We start from the raw sequence: 22,421 nt of genomic DNA on the forward strand, positions 1-22,421 counted from the left end.
TCAAATGAGAAACATACCAGGAATAGAGTAAGAGCTGCTAAAAGACTTTTAATGGGAAGCTCTGTGCACAAACACTTAAATATATATCATATTTCAAATACTTGTCACTGTTGAAAGGCAAAAAGAGGATCTTAATACCAGAATGTCAGTGGCTCTTTTGGTGAAGTAATACAATTTAAGTGAAAAGTTGAGAGTAAAAAGATTAAAGGAGATTGCGTGTGTAAAACTCCTTATTTCTCCCAATTAGATCATCTATCAGTCAGATGAAAGGATACTACTGGAACAATTGTAGCTAGAGGCTCCACCATTCACTTTGGAGCTAAGTCTGATGATGCTGAAATAAAAGGTTTGTGCATGTGCGTGTGAACATTTACTCTTTTACTTAAGAAAATAATTGGAGCTTGGAGTAGGTTTTTTAATTTAGAAGGTCACATTTTTGTTTTCATTGTTTCAATTTGCAAAATTAACGGCATATCCAACACAAGAAAAAAGTCAGACTTTCAAGATAAAATTGGTAGAGGTATTAAATATTTATATTTGAGTAACATTATTGTGTTTTTGGTCTTTACACCGTCTAAAAGAAAGCATAGATAGATGTATGCTGAGAATTGTGTAACATCCTGCTCGTAATAGACAGTCAACCAGTGCAGTGTATAAATTAGACACTGTGGAAGTCCCATTTGATTGTAAATGCATAATTATATGAGAGGATAAAGTGCAGACCAGGAGCAATGTCATACTGTACAAGTGCTTTAACAATCAAAGGGGAACTGCACAATGGCTTGCATAGACTGCTGTGACTCACTTATTGTCAACCTATGTGCAGCAGATAGGATACCACAGAAGTACTTTCCCTTTTCTGACACCAGGCAGTCCCATGAAAAGACCAAAACCAGCAATTCATTTCTCCAACTAACAAGTATTGCTTGTGTTGCAAAAGCATGATATAACTTATTGTGTGTCATACCTAACATGAAAAAATTTAATGAGCCACGCGATTACCATGAGCATTTGCACCGGAATTCTGTTTTTGGTCAAGCTTACATACATCCCTGCGCCTTAAATACTCTCTAGTACAACAATTTACCCTTCCTAAGTCCCGCCCCTTTTTGCTCTGTGCTCCATATACTGTATATGTGTGTGTATATGTGTGTACATATATATATATATATATATATATATATATATATATATATATATGTATATATGTATGTATGTATATATATATATATTAGTTAGTTAATTGCTAGCTAGTTATGTCTAACTGTAAATGTTAGCAAAACGCTAGCCAATTAGCTAGCCAACAATTAATGTAAATTAGCTAGCTACTTAGTTAACATTTTATTAAAATTAGCTAAGCTAGTTTAGGTTTTTAGCGTTTATGTGACTTAATATATATCATTTATTTTTTAAACATTTTCCAATTGTGGTTGTCTTTCCAACATAGACGAGCCTAGCACATAGCATACAGGAAAAGAGGAATTTCAGTAGGAGCGAATGGGATTTGGGCTGAGTGAAGAATTGTCAGGATTGAGAGATCGATTAACAAATAGTTGGTTTGTGTTTTTTAATGAGATTTGCTGACAAGAAGAAAAAAAGAATAATGCTAATAACATCTATTATTCACAGAATAATTCCCTGCTTTTACTCTGAAAGCCAGATGCATATTCCAGAAGTTCACTGCTAGATCAATTCTTAAACTGGTTTGTTTAATAATAATAATTCCTTTCAAAATAAACCTGATTCTTCTTCATTGTTGGTGTTTTCACAGTCAGATTAGAACTTGTCTGACACTGTAATAGTCGTACACTACAGAGGAGAGATGACGCAGACAACAAAACAGTGTCTCCCACAGAAACCTCAAGTACTCTCAATGCCACAGCCAGGTTGTTCCATCTCAAACTTCTGTTCCCTTTTATCTGAAAACTTGATAGAGGGGATGAAGGTTTGCTGTGGCACTGCGGAGAAGAGTTGGTGAAACAAAAAAGACTTTGAACAAAACCAAATCAGTGAGGTCCAGTGAAGTGATTTTCTTTCTCTATATGAGAGTAGCCTCTCTTTGTTTTTCAATTGTTTTTCCACACTGCATCTTCCTTGTCTTTTTTTCTTGCCTCCACTGCCATCTTTTTTCCTGTCTCATCTTTGTCCCAGCATGCACTCTCACAATCTCTCGTCCCAAAATTAGGACCAATGTGTTTTTAATGTTGTACTGATCTCAGATGAGGGCTGATATATCTCTGCTGCTCCTCGAGTCTGTTGATTCAGGTGCCATCTCGAGACGCAGCTGGATATTCGCTACCTAAAGTGCCAGCACCCAGACAACAATCCCCCTCTGTTTAATCCATGAATACTACAGACTATTTACAGGGAAGATGCTCATCATTATGTCTTCTTAATCTGCGACCGCAAATGAAGATGCCCAGGAGTTACACAATGCTGCGCTCCCTAAAGGGCATCAGAGGACACAAAAGTACACACAAACAACCCCCACCATTTCCACCTTTCAAAGCTGCTGCCCGGGGTACTCAAAGTGCCTTTGAAGGGACCCTGATTACCAGACAGCCTATAACTAGCATCCAGCTACAGTCCTCCCAGCACACACGTCTAAGAAACCTCAGCATAGACTCATATGAAATCAAAAATGTGTTTCTAACCAAGTCTGGATGTAAATGTGTTTCTGCATGCAGTCACTGTATGACTGTGTGTGAATTGGTGAATGTGGCATGTAGTGTAAAGGCGCTCTAAGTGGTTGGAAGACTAGAAAGGTGCTTTACAAGTACAGTCCATTTACCATTTTAGCAGAAAAGGGAGTTTAACTAGAAATGAATGACAAGAGCAGAAGAGGGATTGAAAGTATCAAAGTAAAAGAAAATGAAGAGAAGAAAAGATGAAAAGAAGGATGAAGCTGCCTTTTGCTAGTGATGGATAGCTTGTATCAGAGCTTCCACTGTCAAGATTTACATCAGACCACCTGTTTAATGTGCAAAGGCAGTCAGCAGCATGCACTGTACTGGTCCATTTGAACTGAACTTAGGTCAGCAGCTGGCCCGTCTCTGCCTGATTCATGTGCAGAACACAATGTCTTAATCGCACAGTGTGATACATTATTGATTTCCAAAGGGATGCGTCGGTCAGAGGTCACCTTCACAAACGCAAACTTAGGAGGGATCGAGCATCTTGTACAAAGAACCATGTTACCCATGTTACCACACTGCAAGGGAGGCCTAATTAAAGCTATGTTTAATAAAAGTGCGGTTAAAGTACCTCTCCAGTCAAATTTAAAACCACTCCATTTCCATTTCTAAGCCGTGTAGCTGATGTGAGTTATGAGTGATATGAGTGTCTGAGCGAGCTGCAGGTGTACAGTTGCAGCTGTGCAGTTGGTAGCAATTAAATGTTATGTTTGCACTTTGTTGGCGAATGGAGCTCTCATTTTGTTTGTACATTTTCTAATTGCTAGAGACACACACAAAAAAACCACCCCCTGAACAGCCATTGTCCAATCATAGCTTAGCATGGAGCTCTGTACATTATACCATCTACCATCTAGACCTGCTCTGAGATAACGAATGTTATGATTTGACACTATATAACTAACATTGTATAAAATTGAATAGCAACCCTTGGAGGTATGGCTTCACTGTACTAGTACGGCAACCTCATTGACTTATGTCTCCCATAAACAGCTCATGATGCCAAACACATGGGTTAGTCCTCATCCTCAATGGGTTTTCTCTTATACAGTTTAAAGTGAAACAAACTGTTTGAACATTTTAACAGTAAAGCATAACTTTGACTTGCTTGCTCAAGTAAGCTGATTGCCATACAGTCTTGTGTTAGAATGAAATAACAGTCTGATCTTAAGTTTTTTCTTGTCATGCTGATAATACCAGGACTATGGCTCTAGACTCACTTTACAATATAAGAACAGCACTCTTTCTTTATTTCCATGTTTTCTACATTTTGGCCTGGGACATAGTCTTAAGCTGAGCCAGCATGTAGCCATCACGTGCAAGACTCATTTCAGAGGATTGTCGTTTTAAAACGAGTCAGTTGCACCATGTTTTCAACCAATGTCTGCTTTATTACCTTGCTACAGCGGTGCCCTGGTAGCTCATCTGGTTCGGTATGTGCCCCATCTGCTAAGGCTGAGTCCTTACTTCCTTACTGCAGCAGCCCAGGTTTGATTCCAACCTGCAGCCCTTTGCTACATGTCATGCCCACTTTCTTGTTACTCTTCAGCTGCTCTGTAGAAATAAGGGCGATAGTCAAGGGAAATGAGAAGCCCACTATTCACTACCTCTCTCTTCAATCAAGGACCTATTGTTTTAAAAAAAAATCCTGAATGGTAAACCTTCCACAGTTATTGTGAAGTGCACATGCTGTGCAAGAATGGAAAGCTTGAGCTTGTAACAACAGCAAGTAAGTGGGATGCAGGCCTAACTAACGGGCAAATATACAACATCTAATTTCACTCAACCTTTAGTCTTGGTGCCATTTATTGTTCAACAGTTGTCTTTGCTCTTATCCGTAGGTTTCTCCTCTGGCTTTGTCTCTTTCTCTTGCTGTCTATCCATCTTTGTCTGTCTTGACAGGATGTCTATATCTCAAGTTATGTTCCCTGCACACATCAAAAACCACTCAGCAGTGTCTAATGTTGGTATTCCACACACATACACACACAGCTTCTAAGAGCATACAAAGGCCGATTTTTTTCTCAGATGTTGACAAGAATAACCAAAGAGAAAAATGTATAGATGGAGGCTTTCTAAATTAAGCAGTCTGTATTTTCACATAAACAACAAGGTTTGCTTGTACTGCTACTAACCCCACTGAGATTATTATACCACCTGTGCATCTTAAAGTCATTTCCTGCTCATTGGTTTGTTTGTTTTCTGGTCCATAATGTTCTCAATGTTTAGGACCTTTGCTTAAAACCAAAACTGCTCCCTGACACATATTGTTATATCATTAACTGCGACTGCTGGCTATGGTTAATTTGTCTGTTCCACAGTTCACTTTCTCACAACACCTTAGGAGATGATTGCAGTGTTTTAATGGTGTGCAATGGGGTGTATATGACAGCTGGCATACCCTGAATGAGTTCAAATGTAAAACCATTGGAAATGGGTTGGCCTTTAAAGGGCAGATATTGATCCATGCAAAAGCGACAGGACCTGTATTGATTGGTTTGGGACCTTCATACTGACATTGTACACATTTGGGTCTGTAAGCTTGTAAACCATGTTGGTTTATTTGTTTACATGTGCATTTTCAGCCTCACCTGAAGCATCCAGCTAGACCTCATCCAGTCACAAGTTAGGGGGGCGGAAGAACTATCCAATCACAACTTTGGCAAGCCCTAATCCAATAACAGAGGAGCGCAACATTCAATACGGCATCATAAGCAACCCACCTCTCTATTTCATTCACATTAACAGACAGACAGACACACACACACACACACACACACACACACACACACACACACACACACACACACACAATCCTGTAATAATCTGAAGTTGTTGCCTATGGAGGACTAAAAGTGCCACAATTAAATAAATAAATACACCATTAAATAATTACTTAAATGTGTCATTAATTAATTAAAATTGGAATTAAATACATAAATGTGTTATTAAATGTGTCATTAATTCATTCAAATACCGATTCATTTAATGTAAAATACATATAGGCTATAATTATTTCACTATTTATTTATTTATTTCAACACTATTTACCTGTGTTGCAGTGCTTCATGAATTACTTTAATCTGTCAAATTGACCCATCACAGTTGGTAGGCGGATCCTAACGCCGGATTGGTTACCCTGCGCATCAATCCAAGGCAAATCAATTCCAGATAATGGATCGATGCAGAGCTAGTGAACACATTCCAATACACTGGGTGGCGCTATTGGACTACTTCTTCTAAATCTGCAGTCACTCTGTGGTCAATATCTTGGTCAGAAAGTGCGGAAATAACTCCAAGAACTTCAATAAGTTCCTCTGCTTTACTCGCTACATGCTCTGGGTCAGCAGCTCCTGCTTCCACATCCTTTGCTAAGTCTAAAATGTCTAAGTCTAAAAAATAAAATAAAGTGTTTAACTTCAGAAAAATAAAGTGTAGCAGCAGTTTGAGTTTCCCTTTTTCTTTGTTAACTGTTTCATATCTTGATTAACAGTCTCAACAAATGTTATAATAAATGAATATCAACACATCTTTACAATTGAACAGTTTCTCTTTCTTTCCCTCTTATATCTTACGCCCCCACTTTCTATTGTTCAGTGAGAGATTTGAGCTCTAACCTCTCTCCCTTGTTGGGCAGTGAATGAATGGGTCAGGATACTGGCTGATTGATCATATTGGGAACTGAGACTGCTTATTTTCTGTGACCTTAGTTACAGACCTGAGTGGGTATGTTTGATGAAAACTTTGTTTTGTCTCATAGTGGCGTTTCACATTGGCACTTTTAATCAGCACCACGGTCTCTGAACATATGAGACACACTGGTTATGTGCTCCCAGTGGGAAGGATGAATATGAATGAATCTGTCCATTCCGGGTTAAAAGCTCTATTTTCGCTATCCACTATTCTCTCCTTAAAGAGCGCCATAAATCTTCTGTTGTCTCGTGCTCACTCATCTCTCCGTTTCGTCTCCATGTATCGCTAACTTCTCTTTCCGTCTCTCATCTCTGTATTCATGGTGCGATCCATTTGTCTCATAAATCCCCCGGCCGAGTTGGAAAGTGTAAATCTCACAGCTATCTCGCGACATTTCACCGAGACACACCCCCCTTTGGTCGTAATATTCAGCCGTCCCACTCGGGGTTCCTCAGAGTACACCGAGCTGAACGAGGGTGAACGTACGACTCGCAAAACAAAGATGGCTGCGGCCATTTTGAGATGTATTTTCTTTGTATTTGTACTACGTTGGTCGTTTTAATGTCGATTTTAAATGCTCTTACACACTTGTTTACATTGCTGCTTTAGTCCGGTCACCAGTTTATGCATTGCACGGTTTTGCTGTGCGTGCAATACAATGTAAAGTTTTGTTTTCGAGCTGGTTTGCTAAACAGGCTAATGTAGCTAACAATACACTGGTGGCTCGAGACAAACGCCACAGCACTTGTTGAAACTGAAATAGGCGAAAATGGCAAAATATTATTGAAATGTAAGACTTATAATAACAACGAGCAATAACGGAATTACTTGAAATGTTAGTGTTTCTGTAGAAAAACACATTAGTATTTCACATTGAGCTTGTTTAGATGAGCCACAAGCAATAACAAGACAGCTGCTGCACTGGTGGCGTCCATGTTCTTTCGGACTCATAATGCCCAAAGACAAATGGAACGCTATAAGTGGTACAAGCCAGGCAATTACGTCACGTTCTCGCGTCAGAGCAACTCGGGCGGGGGATTTACGAGACAAGTGGATAGCACCATAAGAGTCTCACTGTTGTTTACACAGATTTGATTGGCTGAGCAGCATCACGTGGGATGGCTTAACTCGTATGCGATTGATCTGTAAGCTTCCAGATCCGCTAAACAAATACTGTAAAGACTAGAAAAGCTATGCTGGTTAAAATAGAAGTACCCCGTCAAAATTTAGAATCCCTCAATAATTAAAATGAGTATAGGTCTGGGTCCGCATAGGACGGCGTCTGGGTCCAGACTTGGACCACAGTCCGCCTGTCAGTGACCTCTGTCCTAGTTCATGAAGATCCTCCATCATCTCTATCCAGGCACTCTACTTCAGACCAAAGCAATGGATCAGACTAGATTCGCGTTAGCCCCGCCCACTGACTTTGATGGGCGAGTTTGACAGATTAAGGTAATTCATGAAGCACTGCAACGCAGGACCATGAAATAATTAAATAAATAGTGAAATAATTATATATGGGTTTTTTTTACATAAAGTGAATAGGTATTGAATTGAATTCATTGAATGAATTAATGACACATTTAATAACACATTTATGTGTTTAATTCCAATTTTAATTAATAATGCGGATTTAAGTAATTATTTAATGGTGTATGTATTTATTTAATTGTGGCACTTTTAGTCCTCCACAGTTGCCAGGCCACTGTGCCTTCATGCATGTTTGCAGGATAGATTATTTGGCTGTCCATCTCCCCTTCTACTTCAGCGCAAACACACACACATATCTATCACACAATAAATACCCACTGGAAATGAATCATTAGCCTTACAAATATCAACACTTGATAATGTACATAACTAACAGAGACTGCACTGCTTTGCTAAATGCCTTGGAAGAAAAAAGAAAAATGAAGGGCAGTTTCCACTTCATAACTAAAACTAAATACATTTGACCTTGTTAAGTGGGCATTTTACAACCAGGGAAATAGTGGCTTTACAGCACTCTCCAAAATGGACCAGGAGTGTGAACATTCAAACCGAGCTCTTTCAAAATGCTGAAGTACAACTGAGTGGCCATGTTTTTAGAAGGTTGCACAGTCAGACTGCTTCCATCTAGCAACTATAACAAAGCAAACTGCCCGCCACTTCCAACATTTTCTGTCACCTCAAGTCAATTATATTGATATAGCTTTAGGGACCTGTAGCTTTTTTGATCATTTATTTCCTTTATTTAGCACTGTGCTTTGCAAATAAACTCATTTTACGTATTTAATTTTTGTGCACAAATGGATAATTTATGTAATACTTTTTAAATAAAATTACAATTTGTTAAAATACTGGCGTACAATAAAAGTATGCATCGAAAGTTAAGCATGCTCACACCCTGGACTATGGTGACCATGGTAAGCATAATACCTATTTAACATAAAGCTCAAAACAAGCCTACACACTCCCAGAGCTGCTAGCATAGTGGTAGGCTCCTACATCCAGTCTACGCAGGAGGCATAGGGTGAGCAGCGTGTTACCAGAGGATGCATCCAAGCACAGTATTTGAGTTTAGGTCACATATGATTTGGTAGCGCTCCAAGCCCAACAAACAATCACGGTGTGTCTACACAGGAGGCCTGTCAGCCACCGAAGGCTGGTGTTTTGCTACTCCCCAAACGTACTTCATCATTATTGTGTATAGACTGTTGACTGTTAACCCTGTGTTAAGTTAGGAAACTAGAATTGAGGCACTAGAATTTATCTGTCTAGAAACACTAGGTTAGAGGTGCTGTTTTGGTTTTGGTAAGTACAATTAGATAGTAGTGAGGCTTTTCTCTCTTTTTTTTATTTCAGGTAGTTAGTAGTTAGTCCTCTTTTGGTTATATTTATTTCTTTGTTTTAAACAGCACGCACCAGACCCTTTCCTTTGTAGTTTTTGCCTCACCTTTTTTTGTTTGCAAAGAAATCTTACCTCCTTATAATAAATAACTTTGATTTAACCACTAAACACCTTGTTTTATGCACCTTCCCTTTTCGCTTTACAAGCTGGGTCATAACATAAATGGGGGTTATGGATAGATAAATGGATATTTGTTAAAAGATTCCTGTGTTCAAACTTGGAGATTGAATTGAGTGTGGAAAATTGTATGCAGCTTGGACAGTAGCTTAAGTTTTTGTGGGTGGGGTACACTTGATACTGTTCCTGAATGCATCCTGTGTAGAGAATGATGGAGGACTGACCCTTCTCTTCAAAAGTGTTGCTCATGCTACGGCTCGGGAGATGCACGTGAGACAGATGACTGAAAAACCTGTCTGAAACACTACCTGTGTAAACATGCCCTTTGTCTTGTTTAAATGTACCCACATTACCGCCTGGCCACTTGTTGTTTTGTAAGGTTGTGACTTGTTTACCCTGGAGAAGTGTTGCTGTTGTCTCGTAAGCTTTTTACCTTGAACAAGAGAACGTTGTTTTAATTTATAATTCTGGTTAGAGCCCACATTGACTATGGCGTTTTGTTGGGAAGGGGGTGTGGGGACGAGCAAGTTAGGCATGGGCAACTTAATGTGCCTGGATGAATTTGTCCAACATTGAAAGTTTAAGAAGTGCTGATGTTGAGAAATCTAAATGTTTCTTTTTTCTTAGAGTGAACCCACATTTAAAAAAAAAAAAAAAAAAAAAAAAAAAAAAAGAAAAAAAGAAAATATTTATATAAATTTTTTTTAAAAAAAAAAAAAAAAAAAAAAAAAAAGGAGGGGGCAGTTCTATGTGATTTTAGAATCAGAAAAAGGTTGAGATATATTGAGATAGATTGAGTCACATCTTGAGACACCCTGCTTGACTTAGAGGACATTTCATTTGTCATTAATTGCATATTGTAACTGTGCAGCAACAGTGGTGAACATGGGCTATTGACAAAAAAAACTGTTATGTTAGCTTTTTTATGCCACAGTAACAGTGTTCTTATTTTGTCACAAAGTCTGAAAATAAATAAAAGCTACATTGACAGGAAAGCAAAGTAAGGACAGAGTTGCAAGAGCGGTGATTGACAGCACAAGGCGAGTACAGTAATGGCCACTGACATGTTGTCAAGGAGAAGGGGAGAGAAGAGGACTGTACATACTATCCCTTGAACTCCCTTCCAGGAAATGGAAATCTGTGAAAGACTGAATGTCTGTTTCTCATCTCCTCATCTTCAGACTAGCGGCTCAAAGCTCAAGTTGCATTGTGTGTAATGTAGGCACCAGGTTTTGAGGAGGAAGGAGAATACAATGTTGTAGGTGGAGGACAGTGTTATGGTGCAATGCTTTGGTGGGGTACTCTTTTAAATACAATTTTACACTCACAGATCAGCTAATGATAGTCGTTGTCATCTGAAAACTTGAACATTTGAGTTCTGTGCATGTCAAGGTGCAGTCCTGGGTATACACTGTGAACAAGAAGATTCTAAACACAGAGCCCTGGGGTGCACCTCTGGTAGGGGAGTCATGTGGCAAAGGTGTATCTGTTGGTGAGAAGGTCCAATGTCCATGTGGTGCATACTGAGCGGAATTCAACAGACACCATCCTAATTTTATTATTATATTTATTTATTTATTTCATAATTATTATTATTATTACTACAATATATGTTATTTTCAGGTGCAGTGTTTGAGGCCTTAGTGGAGGGCAGTAGAGACAGAATCCTCTATGGAACTGTTGTCAGGGAATTCAAATTGGGGGGTCCAGACTGGCTGGGATGTGGTCTTTGATGTGCAGGAGAACCAGTTTCTCAAAGCACTTCATAACAATCAGTGCCACAGGGCAGTTTATGATGTCATAGTGAGAGTATACATCGACGAAGAGCTGCATGGTTAAACTTTTGCTGCAGGGTGAACTTTTAATCCCATCACACACACTTTCATACACACACGCACATACTGCATTGCCCCGGTCTCCAAACCAGGATCCTTGACTATATTGTGGTTTAAACTCAGCGATCCCAAAGTAGTGGTCCCCTTTAAGAATTCATGTCTCGTCCTATAAACAGCCAATGTAGCTGCAACTTCTGTGATCAGCCTATGACAACCTATGAGTTTTAATTGTAATATTGGTAACACCTTCTATGACTCCATTGTCTATGAAGAGTGCTCCGATCAGAGCCACATTTTCAAGCAAAGAGGATTTTTTATAAATTTTGCAGTGTGACTACACCCAACCACACCACAGTTAGAAAGCACTAGACGGTAGAATATGTTCCGATCAGAGCCTTTCTGGGGCTGATCACCGATTCCTAACAACCTAAACTAAAATGAGGAAAATATCCTGAATTGACTGTTTATTTATTGGCAGGCCACATGTGTAACATATTCCACTCTCTCTTAGAGACACAACTTAAACCCCAGAAGCCTATGCTGGTTAGTGGATCTGAGGTGGGGAGGGGGGTATATTACTGTTCTAGTAGGTGTGGGAGTGTGGGAAAGATTGAATATAACTTTTCTGTGGAATAAAATATATGCGTCATCTGATCAGCGTTTATACAGACCACCAATCAGTCAGTTTAAAGTGAATATTGGCTGAAATGATGGATGTTCAATAGTAGCACCCTTAATGTCTGTAATGTATAAAGCATTATAAACATACTCATTCAAAACGGTTCATAAAAAAAAACTTATTACTTATTATATGTATTATTATACCTTATTATCATTGTTATAATGTGTTATAATGTATTACAGCAATGAGGATTTTAATACACTATGATCCTTGCCAAAAAACACATTGTCATTGAGTAATCAGCAATTATGATTTATTATACTTAACCTTTTATAAAATACTTTTTAATGTGTTATGATTATTGTAATAAAACATTATTAATATTTGTGACTATTTATACCTATAATTATAATTTTTTTATTATTTCTCATTTTATTGTAAGCTTTGGCTATAGATGATAGAAATACGTTGGTTTATGTTATTTGTCTATATTGAAATAAACATTAAAGTTATAAGATTGATTTTTATTGAATCAAACCCAATTTTGTTACTATTTATGGGTGGCATTTATTCTGCTACAGCCATTAAATGTATGAAGACATACTATATTACTATAGTACTCATTAGTTACTATAGTGCCTCGGCAGAGCAAAGTCTTTCCATTCTTGATTCATAATGGCATAATCAGAGAAGCAGAACAGCCAGTCCCGAGAATTTTGAAGTGGAAATATATTTCGGTACAAGTATAGCTGCAGTGATTAAGACCTCACATTGTCATCATGGCTGAACAACAAGTTAAATACATGAGCTGCTTGTGTTCTTCTGTTGTTTTTCTGACAGAGTAGCTGCTAAAAGCATTTTCCTGGCCCCAGTGATTTATAGACGTGTCACTTTGAACTGAACATTTCAGAAAAGGTCCTCCAGCACACTCTAGGTCTATTGTAAAAAAGTACAAGCAACAAACAAACAAAAATTCCTCTTTCCCTATTCAAAAGGAGGAAACAGAAAGAAATGTCTGCCTCCTTGCTAAAGAACACGTACCTTGCACCGTTCACCAAAGCCCCACGACTTTTTATGTGCCCTGACTGCAAGACCTTTAGGAGGCCGTTTACTGCATTTATGGACAAAGGACTAAACACTCGCTCTAACATGGCCATGTTGCATCAAGCCATACAGCAGGCCTTTCCTTAGCGGCTGTTCTGGAGCTGGGCTGGACAATTAGCCTCACCAGGGACATGTCATAGCAAAATGACATCTATGGTTTTGTTCAGGTAGCATGTCAGATGTTGCCCAGAGTGAGGAGTGAATCACTCTGCTGACAAGTTGATGAGATTGGAGACATAGGAGCACACACTCAGATGTCCAGTGGTGGCTGTAGCTTTGTCATTTGTCTGGGTTAGGTGGTGCCTAAGGTTGCATTTCTCAGCCTGTAGTTGCAGCTTTTTGTTCAAGTTCCTGTTATAGTACACACATTGTGCAGGATATACAGAAAAATTGCACAGGCACAAAGACATTTATTTTATTAAACTACCCATATGAAAAACTGTTTTATAAGTTGTAAAATGTATACTTTATGGTATATCCTGTTTGTATTTAATTTTTTAGATTATTAACCAGAAATCAGTGTTTGTCCTTGTTCCTACAGCGTGATGTTTGAATGCTGTCTGTGCAGAGTTTGACACTAGAAGGATGTTTTCACATTCATCTGCTGAAAGTGGAAAGTTTCTCTGAGCTCATTGAAAATCTGATTTTAAGGGGCGGGGCCTTCCAGCAGGATTTGTGACATCACACATAGTCAGGAAGTCAGTCGTGGTCCAGTATCAACTTGTACAGTGTGATGTAGAAACTTGAATCCACCAGTGCACATCCACTGAGAATGGACTTTACAGTGAAGTAGGAGACATCTTGTGTCCAGCAGGAAAACTTTAGAAATCAACAACATTTGAAAATTCAGAGATTCTGGAAGTTTTAATGAGGCAGAAGGAGGAGATTACTGTGGAAATTAGACTTTTATTTGCAGAAAAAACATACACACATGATCTTGAACTCCTTGTAACTAAAGCGAGTATAGGTCTTTTTTTTAGTTCAGATATTTATGACGTGTACAGTATGGTGGTGAGTCACTCAGCACTATTGATCTAAATAACATTAGCTAAGGCTCAGACTCTTGTAGTTGCTAAGGAGACAAAAGTGAATGGCAGCAGATGTACTCAACTTTTTGAGTATTTCCGATTCTTGGCTGTCCTTTCAGATGTCACTTTGATGACAGAAATGAATGAAACTCTGAGCCTACTGTATATTTAAAAAGGTTTTGTTAGCTGACAACCCTTTGCTGCAGTTCATTTCTGTGTGCCCATATCACTGCCAGTAACTCACACCACTATACATCAAAAATCAATTTAAAGAAGGCAACCCGAAATGCTGAATATGCCACATACACTGTGGCTGCTGGTTTTTAACTGATGTCAGTGGGGAAGCATGAAGTGTAAAGGGAAATGGGAGCATGCAACACAATAAATCTTTTTACCAGTTGGACCTTATCACAGTGGATACTGTACAGACAATCATAGTAGTGCTCAGCAAGTCTGTGCACCCTGCAGAGACTGAAGCCAATCATGTGTTTCATTTTCTCTGCAAACATATCTTTTGTTTGTTTGTTTGTTTGTTTGTTTGAGCATCTGTAATTCCCGCTTTGTCCTTACCAAACCCGACCCAGTTCTGACTTATCAAAGACATGAAAAACTCACAGAGAGATCCTCAGCTACAGTAAGAGAGCTGACAGCCGATTAAGCCAGTTTTTGTCTGCAACTAATGGATCGGGTGTTTGTTGCTGTAGCATATTTTCAGGACTATGTATACAGCGTTCTGGATGCAGTAGTGTCTAGGTACCATGAATAATTCCCACTTTACGTACAGAAGAGGGCTACAGGAGATCCAGAGACATGTCATGCATGGGCTTTTATTCTCCACTTATATAAATGGCATGCTCAACTCAAAATGAAAACAGGTTATAGTGACAATCAAACAGAACATATATGATTTTGGTTAGTGCAGTATCAGACGTGCATTTGGGCAAAAAAGAAACAAAACAACAGCGATTGTTTTGTTAAGTGCACATCGACCAGCTAATCAATCTGTTAATTATACAGGGACAGAAATGAGTACAACATGCACACAGTGGCTGTTCTTGCACATAAGGTCAGATTCAGCACTTCTCATTTGTAATTTTTGTTGCAGACAGGCCCATTTGACCTCACAGAAAGTGACATAACTGCAGACGCCAAGACATTCATTAAAACCAACTCTGAATTTAGAATTGACGCAGGAAAGGGGAAGTGAGAAAGGAGGAAGGCAGCACAGCGGGACTGAGCAGGACCTGACAAGAACAATCACAGAAGATGGAGTCGAACCTCCATTGTACAAATGTAACTGTTACTGGGAGAGAGAGAGAGATAGATAGGGAATGACAGTGACAGCGAGGTAGAGGAACAGACATGGACATGGATCAGGGCATTCATTAAGGGAAGATGAAAACTGTATCCTGGCAACAGAAACTATGACTGGGAAGACTGAAAAGAGCTAACAATGACTGCTTGATCATTTTAGACTCCTGAGTTAGTTTGTGTTTGTGCATGCCAGCATAGTTTATGTAATAGTGCCATGGGTATAAAGCTTCCTGACTCTTTTTTTTGTTTCTTTTTTTCTGCTTATTTAAGTGAACCAACCTTTGGTCTGTTTCTTGTGCTCTTTTTTTCAAGGAAATTGCCTGCCTGTTCTTATTGTCAACAAATCCCATGGAATGCAAAACAGATGTATCCAACACCTGTTGTCCAAAAACTATTAAAACACATAGTTGCTGTTGCTCTGGGTGACATGTTCTTTTATTAAAATGAACATGGCCACTGTAGTTTATTTCGACTTGATCCCACATCCAACTGTCCTGCTGTTGTAAATACTAACTAATGCACAAAATGTGTATTAAAGCTGCAGTAGGTAACTTTTAGTCATATTTGCTGAAACTTTCACTGTATCCTGACAGTAGTACATGAGACCTGGTGGATTCTTGCAAATGCCATTATTGAGTACAAGGAAGAGTCAAAGGAACCTGATTGGGTCCGTGTATCTTTTGGTCATTGGATTTTCCTTTCAGAAACAGGTATTAAAAATAGAAAACGAGTGGTTATTTGATTTTCGTTTTAAAATACAAAAATTAAAATTGAAATACAAGGCGTTTTTCTTTTTCATGGTCAAAAGGGATGAGCGAAATTTAAAAATTATTCGATTTTCATTTTCTATTTCATATAACAAAAATAAAATCACTAGAAAACAGAAACAGAAAAGGCCTGTTTTTTCATATTCTGAGACCGGATGTTGTCATTTACAGGACGGTGCTGTGTAGAAGAAACAGTAGGCTAGTAGACTGCGGTCAATCCAGCCGTGAGTCCGATCTCCGTGGTCAAATCAGCCGCACTTAAATTTAGAGTGTACAGTATTCTCAGCATTATGGTAAATGCTGAGAAACGGCGTATTTACTTCCGGTTTTCAAAATAAAGGTATTTAGAGCCGTAAGCTATAATTAAAATATGTTACATTAAAGTGTTTCATGCGGCCCTGATGAATAAAAAAACTTTATATCAAGTATCTTTACTGCACCAGTGTGGAGAAATGCCAAAATAAAAGCCTCATATTTATGCTTCCAGAGATTGCATATTTGACCATATTTGAGGTACTGTAAAAACATATTGCTCAGTGTTTCCTGGCTACTGATGGTATATTTGACTTTTACACATATGAGACTACAAACATACTTAATATCAAGCATTTTTACTGTACCAATGTGGAGAAATTTAAGAATAAAAGTCCCATATTTATACTTCCGGATTCCATATTTTCTTATATTTGAGCTACTGTAAAAATGTAAACTGTATGTGGAACCACCTGCAACAGCTGTCACACTGAATGATATAAAAAATAATATGTGAGGAAGAGACAGTAGGTACAATGGTGTTTTGAAGTTAAAACTAATTATTTTTCCCTTTTACCTACAAATGGACACAGCAGAGCAGCAAAATAAGAAGAATGTGGACTGGCATTGCATTTTGTGTGAAAAGTAAACAAATTAGAATTGTGTAGGATTTTGTGTTTAGTGTTTATATTATCAAGATGTTATCAAACATTTGTGTGAAATTTTGTCATGATTACTGCAGCATTATTGAAGTAAAATGAAAATGCTTCACCCATAGCCTGGAAATATTGAGCAATATGTTTTTACAGTAGCTCAAAAATATAAGAAAATATGGAATCTGGCAGTATAAATATGGGGCTTTTATTCTTCAATTTCTCCAAATTGGTACAGTAAAAATGCTTGATATTAAGTATACTTGTAGTCTTAGATGTGTAGAAGTCAAATATACCATCCATAGCCAGGAATTATTGAGCAAAGTGTTTTTACAGTAGCTCAAATATATGAAAATATGCCACATGGAGGTACAAATATGGGACTTTTATTGTTGAATTTCTCCAAATTGGTACAATAAAAATGCTTGATATTAAGTATGCTTGTAGTCTCATATGTGTAAAAGTCAAATAAACCATCAGTAGCCAGGAAACACTGAGCAATATGTTTTTACAGTACCTCAAATATGGTCAAATATGCAATCTCTGGAGGCATAAATATGAGACTTTTATTTTGGCATTTCTCCACACTGGTGCAGTAAAGATACTTGATATAAAGTTTTTTTTTATTCATCAGGGGCACAACACTTTAATGTAACATATTTTAATTATAGCTTACGGCTCTAAATACCTTTATTTTGAAAACCGGAAGTAAATACGCTGTTTCTCCGCATTTACCATAATGCTGAGAATACTTGTACACTCTAAATTTAAGTGCGGCTGATTTGACCACGGAGATCGGACTCACGGCTGGATTGACCGCAGTCTACTAGCCTACTGTTTCTTCTACACAGCACCGTCCTGTAAATGACAACATCCGGTCTCAGAATATGAAAAACAGGTATTTTTTCCGTTTCTGTTTTCTAGTGATTTTATTTTTTGTTATATGAAATAGAAAATGAAAATCGAATCATTTTTAAATTTCGCTCATCCCTTTGACCATGAAAAAGAAAAACGCCTTGTATTTCAATTTTAATTTTTGTATTTTAAAACGAAAATCAAATAACCACTGTTTTCTGTTTTTAATACCCGTTTCTGAAAGGAAAATCCAATGACCAAAACATACACGGACCCTGATTGTTTCACAGATTATCTGTCTCGTGTACTACTGTCAGGATACAGTGAAAGTTTCAGCAAAACTACAAAAAGACAAAAACTTATTTCATAAAGGTTACTACTTCAACTTTAATCTGCAGCTGAAATCCAAACTGACCCGGTGATTGGGTCGATATAGTAGGGTCACAATACATGTATAGTGTAGAAACCCTTTTACATTGTCACTCCAAATTCATCAAATATGGTCGTTTGGTCAGTGGCCTTCAGCTCCAAACTAGGACGCTGTATGTACCCCTTAGCATCAGTTTTGCACATGCAAGGCTCTGCAGTCAAGTTAGCAATAATAAATATGCACCATCAGGTTAGGAGTTTTAAAGGTTGCAGTTTGGTAAGAACAACTACTTGGTTAGGTTTAGGAAAAGATTTGGGTTAGGGTTAGAATAAGCACGTAATGTGAGTAAGAAGTTAATGTTGACTTTTGGTTTCACACAGGACATGAACAGGGGTCACCCAGGTGAAAGTCCTGTGTTTTGTCTGACCCATCTTGTGTCCAGTAGCTCAGTTTCTATTTATAGATTCTGGATTTTATTCAAAGAGAGCAATTTCTATGTGTTGAGTGTTAAAACATGTCTGGAGAGGATCTGTATTTGGACTGATTTTGGTCATTCAATAGGATTTGTTAGAAAAACATCTAATAATGCCAACCTTTAATCATTTTAATTCTGGAGACAGAATATATATAGTATGTGTATTTATCATCTTGGGTAAAGAGCATATTACCTTTGTTATTGTTGTTATTGTTGTTGTTTGTTGTTGTTGTTGTAGCATATCCAAACGCAGTGCACTGGATGACATCAGGGTTAATTCCTACTGGATGGATAGAGACAGGAAGTGTGGCAGTCAGCAGGGACTCTAAGGAAGGTGGACTTCACCTCTGTCATTTGGTGTTTTTGTTGACATCCCTGGATATCTGTGTCCTCCCCAAAGAGGATTAAAGAGTTAGTGTGCATGTGTGACAGACAGGAATAATTAGCTAATGAGATGAATTGTTCTGTGTTGTGACAGACCGCTGATGGTCTGAGGAGTACTTGAGCAAACTCCCTCCTTTGTCACTGATTTCCTAAGTTCCCTGTCTCAACTCTTCGTTTTAAGCTGTGTCTGAAATGAGCTGAAAGCATCACAGGCAATGAAACACACACACACACACACACACACACACACATTAGCGTCAGGCCATAAAATATTTAATAAAGGGGGTCTCGAGGGCCCTCAGAATTGATGAATCAATGAGAGCGCCTGAGCACAAAGTAATAAATAGTCCATTTTAGAGTGTTCACCCATCTACATGCCTAGGGCCATTAAATGAATATGTACTGGCAAAAAAATTGGTATTTACACATTGGACACACACACACACACAGACACACAGACACACAGCACACACACACACACACACACACACACACACACACATACACATATACACACATATATATATATATATATACGTCTGTCTTATGGTGATCACAGATCAGCGGCCTGGGATTGTAGCGGTGTTTGTATGGTGAGTAAACAGAGGATCATGTTCCTGCCTGTACACAAGACTGTTGAGGGAGGGTGGATGTGCTATTGGCTGCATGAATTAATGAAACCTCATAAGGTTGAGATGACTCTTGACAGTGTTTACTTCACCCGATCAATGCTTGTTACTGATCTGCTGGGCTTGCATGCTCTGTAAGCCAGCGGCTGAGCTTCCAGCCGTCAGACTCCTCTCTCTGGAGGGGGCTGCCCTCCGTCTGCATCATTTTTAATATTTTAATAGAAATTTACGCAGTGGTTTCTTTCAGGGATGCAGAATCCCTACAGCTATGGTGTGAGTATTTTCTTGTGTGTTTAAAGATTGAAATTGGATAGTATTAGGATTCAGACAGACACTGGATGTATTGTGCAAATACTCAGCTAACTACTAAAACTGAACTTTTCTTTGAAGTTTTCAATCGTATCCCCAGATGTGCGTTCTTGGCAGGACTATAAAAGTTTCTGTAATATTTAAACCATGATAAAATAGAATTCTCTTTGACTAGAAATCAAAATAACATAATAATATCAGTGATGCACATGCATTTTGTGATGAAAATGTTGCAGTCGGTGCAGGTTAAGAGCTTCATATTATATATAACCAACACGTCCTAGTAGCTTACCTGGTAGAGCTGGAGTCCTTGTGGCCATGGCCACGGGTTCGAGTCTGACCTGTAGCCCTTTGCTACATATCTTTCTCCTTTTACTGTCACTCCCCCATTTCCTGACACTTTTCAGCTATTACTATAAGTTTAGTAACTTATGTACGTTACTTAAAGGTCCAGTGTGTAAGGCTTGGGTGAAGAGTTGCAAGAATTGCAATATGCAATTACACCACTAGATGCCACTAAATCCTACACACTGAACCTTTACATAAAGACATTTTGCACTTTTCTTACACGGGACACTTACAGTGTTTTCCTGGGTTAAAGTCCTGCGTTTGTTCGAGCCATTGATCCGCCCCACCACCTCCACATGTGGACTTTCTCACTCTCTATAGGTCGAGACAGACGACCACCCACCTAGAGCCGAAGGATCTGTCCTAGGTTTCTGCCTTTTAACAGGCAGTTTTTCCTTGCCCTTGTCGCCAAGTGCTTGCTCATGGTGGTACTGTTGGGTCTCTGTAAATAATGTTTTAAAGAGTTCAGTCTAGACCTGCTCTATTTGAAAAGCGTCCTGAGATAACTTCTGTTATGAATTGGCGCTATACAAATAAAATTGAATTGAATTGAATAACAGCCACACCAGCCAGCCAATGACGCTAGAGGGACACCTATAGTGTCACAGCAAAGGGCCACTGACCAAGTGGCAGTATTTGACAAGGTTGGTAGTAAGACTAGGTTAGGGTTAGGATTAACCATGTCAGAGGTTGCTGATCCTGATTATTGACTCAACTAATTATTTTACTCTGTCCTTTCTATATTCTGCCCCACAGACAGCAACTTCGTTTTGGGAAATGCCCAGGTGCAGTCGCTCTACCCCATCGTCTACTGCTCCGACGGGTTCTGTGAGCTCACAGGTTACGCCCGTGCCGAGCTCATGCAGAAGAGCTGCGCTTGTCACTTCCTGTACGGCCCGGAAACGAGTGACCGGTTAACGGCCCAGATCCAAGGAGCCCTGGATGACAGGAGGGAGTTCAAGACTGAGTTGGTGTTCTACAAGAAGGAAGGTGAGACTACAGGAGGAATCTTGTGTGTGTGTGTGTGTGTGTGTGTGTGTGTGTGTGTGTGTGTGTGTGTGTGTGTGTGCACATTCATCTGTTTACTGTTACTTTGGTTTCACATTTACTTTCTGGAGACTAATGAGACTTGAACTTGAAAATAACTTTTGTTATATTTGCCGTAACTTTTAGTACATGAGACAGATCATTTCCAGGTCATTATGTTGACGCTATAATGGCCTGGGAATGACTATCTCTCTGTCTTGGCATAGCCCTTAACCCCTCAACAATGGCTCAAGTGATCCACAGATCAGATCCACTGCTCCACTTAAGTAGCCAACAGAACACACTGTGATTGTATTGTACAGCTGTGCGCAATGAGTTTTAATCTAGCTATGTAAATCAATCAATCAATCAATCAATCAATCAAATCAATCTAATACTAATACAAATATTAATTTAATTCCCCTATACGGGATTGCTACAGGTGTGGAAAGTGCTTGGATTAAAAAAAAAAAAGTGCTATGAGCTGTAGGCATGGGATGATATGAAAATTAATGTCATGATTATCTTGGCCAAAATAATTGCGATATACGATATTATATACACAATATACTTCATTCTTATATTCATATAGAAAAATTTGCACTAAAACATACTGGAAACACTTGACCTTAGATTTTTTTTAAGAAAGACATATTTATTGCATCACAGATAGGCACCTCATATCCCTGTTCTTTATTTGGAATCTATACTATTTCTACACATCCAGTTTAACTGTTTGTGGGGGATAAAACTGGCAAGCCGAGCCTTCAGCCATGGTGACAGGATTAGGTTTTTGGAATGACTGGAAAGATATGGGCTCCCCCTTTTACCCTTGTTCAAAGTTAAGCAGGAAATCAATATACAACTGTATGCTGGTGAGATAGACAGATTCTTCAAGTCAAGCCATGTGAGAATATTCATGATTATCACAATATTAGAAAGTGTCTTTTATTGTGATATGCGATAATATAGTCCCATCCCATCATTTCTGTCGGATTCCCCTTGAAGGGAGCAGAAACACTACTGCTTTTATCCACACGGGGCACCAGAATCGACA

The 22,421-nt window shown here is 38.6% G+C and overlaps 1 protein-coding gene across 1 annotated transcript in view; it reads left to right on the top strand.

The window, feature by feature from the left end:
* kcnh3 (potassium voltage-gated channel, subfamily H (eag-related), member 3) overlaps nucleotides 1–22,421 on the top strand; it is a 175,699-nt gene that overhangs the window by 86,837 nt on the left and 66,441 nt on the right. The window contains 1 exon segment of the mRNA XM_051403203.1: nucleotides 21,095–21,328. Within this exon segment, the coding sequence (XP_051259163.1) occupies nucleotides 21,095–21,328 (234 nt within the window).

The sequence above is a fragment of the Dicentrarchus labrax genome, unplaced genomic scaffold, assembly GCF_905237075.1.
Source record: "Dicentrarchus labrax unplaced genomic scaffold, dlabrax2021, whole genome shotgun sequence".
Classification (NCBI taxonomy): Eukaryota; Metazoa; Chordata; class Actinopteri; family Moronidae; genus Dicentrarchus; species Dicentrarchus labrax.